Here is a 4,077-nt window from a genome sequence, read left to right on the forward strand (position 1 = left end):
ATGTCTTTCATACTTTTCTGGGCCTTGACAATGTTATTTACTTGGCAGTCAATGGGACAGTCACAAGCCTCCCAGTTTTCATCCAAAATATCTTAAATTGTGTTCCGAAGATGAACAAAGCTTTTACGGGTTTGGAACGACATGGGGGTAAGTGATTAATGACAAAATTTTCATTTTGGGGTGGAGTAACCCTTTAATAACAACTTTCATTAATACCAGAAACAAACATTGTTACATTTATATAATGCTTTGCAGGTAATTAATGTAGACTACCATTTAAAAGTTTGGGAACAGTATTTTATTTTATTTTTTTAAGAAATTGATTTTATTCAGCAAAGACACATTAAATTAATCAAAAGTGACAGGAAAGACATTTATAATGTACAAAACAAAAGTTATTTTATATAAATTATTATCAATGAATCCTGAAAAGAAACATCACGGTTCTCACAAAAGTATTAAGCAGCACAACTGTTTTCAACACTAATAATAATATCAGCATATTAGAAGGATTTCTGAAGGATCATGTAACACTGAAGATTGTGGTAGTAGCATTGCCATCACATATTAAAATAGAAAACAGTCATTTTAAATTGTGATAATATTTCACATTATTACCATTTTTACTGTATTTTTATTCAAATAAATGCAGCCCTGGTAAGCACAAGATAATCTTAACAACCCAAAACTTTTGAATAGTAAATTTTATAGTATTTAGTAAATAGTTTTTTTTTGGTCCTATTTTCCACATTCCACATTAGAATAAGGGTCATTAAGACCATGAAATGAATGAAATGGTAGTATGAAAACTATGTATTGACAAATTGTGAAATCAGTTTTTTTAAATATATTTTTTGACCTTTTTTAAACTTGTCAACCTGTCCATTTATAATTCCGTTTAGTTTTATTAATCAATTCATGAAAAATACACGTTCATTCAAGTGTGTCCAAACTTTTGATCGGTAGTGTGTAAATGTATCATTTGATATACCTCTTCTCTACAATCTGTTGAGTAAAGTTGATCTTGGGAAGTCTTGTGATATTTTCATAAAAGTCATAAGTCACCACCTCCTTTTCATCTTCTGCTTACCTGAATACTCCTCACAGAAGCTTGGCTCATTTTCCATCATGGCTCCGTATGGGTGAGCGAGAGGCCGTACCTTTAACCCACAGCCGTCTAGACACAGGCAATTTGCATATGTACAAATTACTGCATATAAGCTGTCCTAATAACAGCTAGCCAAAATGAGACGGCTAAATTGTAGTCCTGGATGGATGTATTCTTTTGGTAATTAGCGATAAGCTCAGTCAGGGGTCTCCGTTTCTCTCCACTGGGAGTTTCGGCAGCTATTATACAGCGTTGTTCTGTTCATTTGTCACTGGGTGTTTTGTTTTTATGTAACATCAATATATTATTGGACAGTTGGACAGTTGTAACGCTAAAGATGAACGAGTTTGCCTCAGTGAGATGGACAGCAGGACATGAATATTCTGTTCTTGTATAATGGAATGGTTTGAATGGAGGAAGAGAAAGCGATTGAAGAATGCGAGGGACCCCTTTCCTGACACAGGCGGTGCAACGCCGGCACTCACTGGTTGGAAATTGCTTTTGGCCCCTGCGCCTTCGGATTTATTTTTAATTAAATGTCCTCATCATTGAGCCTAATTACCTCTAGGATAATCAGGCTTTTTTAAATATCATTTAAAGGTTATACCCATACAGCCCCGGAATGTAAACTCAGCCGCCCCCATGATGTACCACCTCATTCTCCCCTCACACTCACACATGCACAACCTTCCCAGTCTTATCCATGTTTTGTGCTGCGTTTAGTACATCTGTTTTACATCCTGCTCCATTGTTGACACACACCTGTCTCATAAGTCTAGCTGAATGAACGTCGGGAAACAATGAGTTGTTATTTTCCTCCTGTCAGAACACGTCTGGCCTGCACATTGTGTCATTGCTTAAAAATATAATCTCATTTCAATTAGCCCACTAAGCTCAGCTGAAACACAATGGCACGATTCAAACATTTTAATGGCTCTAAGGAAGTTTGCTAAATACTCATTTGGCCCCAGATCTCCAGACTGCCCTCTTCCAGGGAGTGACTTTCCATTGGAAGGTGTTGGATAATAGGGAAAAAAGGGGAGGGCGAATTAAAGAGAGCGAAAAATGTGAAGAAACCGTGAATTCAATAGGGACAGGATGTCTTTTGATATTCAGCCCACTGTATCGCTGCAGATCGGGACTAATCAGAGCTCCTTTGCATTTCAAAAAGGGAGATGTTATTGAAATGAAGAAATGTCTGAATGACAGTGATTGACCTGTGATTATCTCTTTATCAGCAGTGACTGTGGCATTGTAAGGGAGAATGTAGACGTGCCTCTGGGATCTCAATGAGCTCTGTGTCTTCATTTTTCTGAGATATGATTGTCTGAATATCCATTCACTGCTGATAATGCTGAATGCAGAACGAATGAATGCTCAAGACAAGGAATTGTCAGAAAAAAAAATGGTCTGGAGTATTGAGATGTCCAGATTTTCACACAGTAGTTCAAATTCCCGGGCATTTTTATGATTTATGGTAAATTTAGCATTATGTGTTATTGATAACATTGATAACACAGCTCTAGTTATCAATGTTATCAATCAATCAAAAAAAAAAACTGTTTTCATTTTTAATATAGTTTAAAACGTGATTTAAACTATATTAAAATTGATTAAAGGGATAGTTCATAGAAAACAATTTTTTTTAATGATTTATCCACCACCATGTCGTTCCAAACCGTCTCAAGTAAAAGCTACAGTATTTTAAAGAATGAAGAACTGGTTTTATCCATGTGATGAAATTGAATGGGGTCCAAAACAGCTTTTTATGTACAAAAATATATTCTATTATGTTCCACAAAATAAATTAAGTCATACAGGTTTGGAACAATATGAGGGCGAATAAATGATTTTTTTTATTTATATTTATTTATAAATATAATTTTATATTTATATTCTATTTATAATAAATTGACATTGGTGGTACCTTCCATCAAACTCACATTTTTCTGTTTCTTTTCTTTTAGCCTGTCGCTACAACATCTAATTCATTTTTTTAATGGTCAAGTGGATTTTTTTTCTTTACAAAAACACAAACAGGACAATAGGTCCTCTCTCTCTTACGTTCTCACTCACCCCGTGTCTCCTCCTTTCCCTCTTTCCACCCACACCTGTTTCTCTCCACAAGGCCAGAGCAGTAATTGAGTGATGGAGGTCTATGCGGTGCTGCGAGGCTATTGTCTAGAGCCACACAATGATTCTGAGTCTTTTGTGTTCTTCATGCCCACTTGATGCTGCTGAAGGAGGGCTGCGGGTCAGAGGCATCCACTACAGCCATTATAGCTCACTTCATAAAGCACAAACACACCATCACAGCCCACACAGTTGCCAATGAGTGACAGCTGCATAACAAGCCTCGAAAGGAAGTGATTTGGGGCTGTTTTTAAGCCACATGTCCCCTCTCATATGGTCACAATTTAGGTGAAGCTGCAGGGGGGCGTTTACTGTACACATGTCATCGATAAGCTACAGTGAGCCTCCATATGTCACATATGTGCAAGTCATTAGGGGATCTACTTTGTTAATTGGCTCACAAGATGTAAAGAATACTGTGGCCTTCAGTACATTTAGCCACCCATGGTTTCTTGACAGAAATGATAATGAAAGCGATTTGTTTTCAATTCTATGTCTCTGATTGGTTTCTGTCTCTCACAGGCAAATCTAAAGTGGAGGCCACGTATGACAGGATGTTCACTGTGACTAGCTGGCTGAGGCTTACCGTCATGAGAGAGGATGATGGAGTTCCTGTGGTTTGCATTGTCGACCATCCAGCGGTCAAGGACTTCCAGACGCAGAAGTACCTGGAAGTACAATGTGAGTGAGCCGAGATATAAAATTACTGTTATGAAAATAAAATAATATGTTGTTATATATTATATTATATTTTGTTAATATAAATATTAGTTTAGATATTTAAATATGTTAAAAAATTATACCTTTAATTTAGTTTGTGTGTGTGTGTGTGTGTA

At 36.5% G+C, this 4,077-nt stretch overlaps 1 protein-coding gene across 4 annotated transcripts in view; it reads left to right on the top strand.

The window, feature by feature from the left end:
- Nucleotides 1-4,077, top strand: part of LOC107715321 (cell adhesion molecule 1-like) — a 326,676-nt gene that overhangs the window by 274,005 nt on the left and 48,594 nt on the right. For all 4 annotated transcript variants that reach the window (XM_016521402.1, XM_016521405.1, XM_016521404.1 and 1 more), the window contains one exon: nt 3,764-3,922. In XM_016521402.1, coding sequence (XP_016376888.1) covers nt 3,764-3,922 — 159 coding nt within the window. The remainder of the gene's footprint in view (nt 1-3,763; nt 3,923-4,077) is intronic.

The sequence above is a fragment of the Sinocyclocheilus rhinocerous genome, unplaced genomic scaffold (genome assembly GCF_001515625.1).
Source record: "Sinocyclocheilus rhinocerous isolate Xijiao unplaced genomic scaffold, SAMN03320098_v1.1 scaffold299, whole genome shotgun sequence".
NCBI lineage: Eukaryota > Metazoa > Chordata > Actinopteri > Cypriniformes > Cyprinidae > Sinocyclocheilus > Sinocyclocheilus rhinocerous.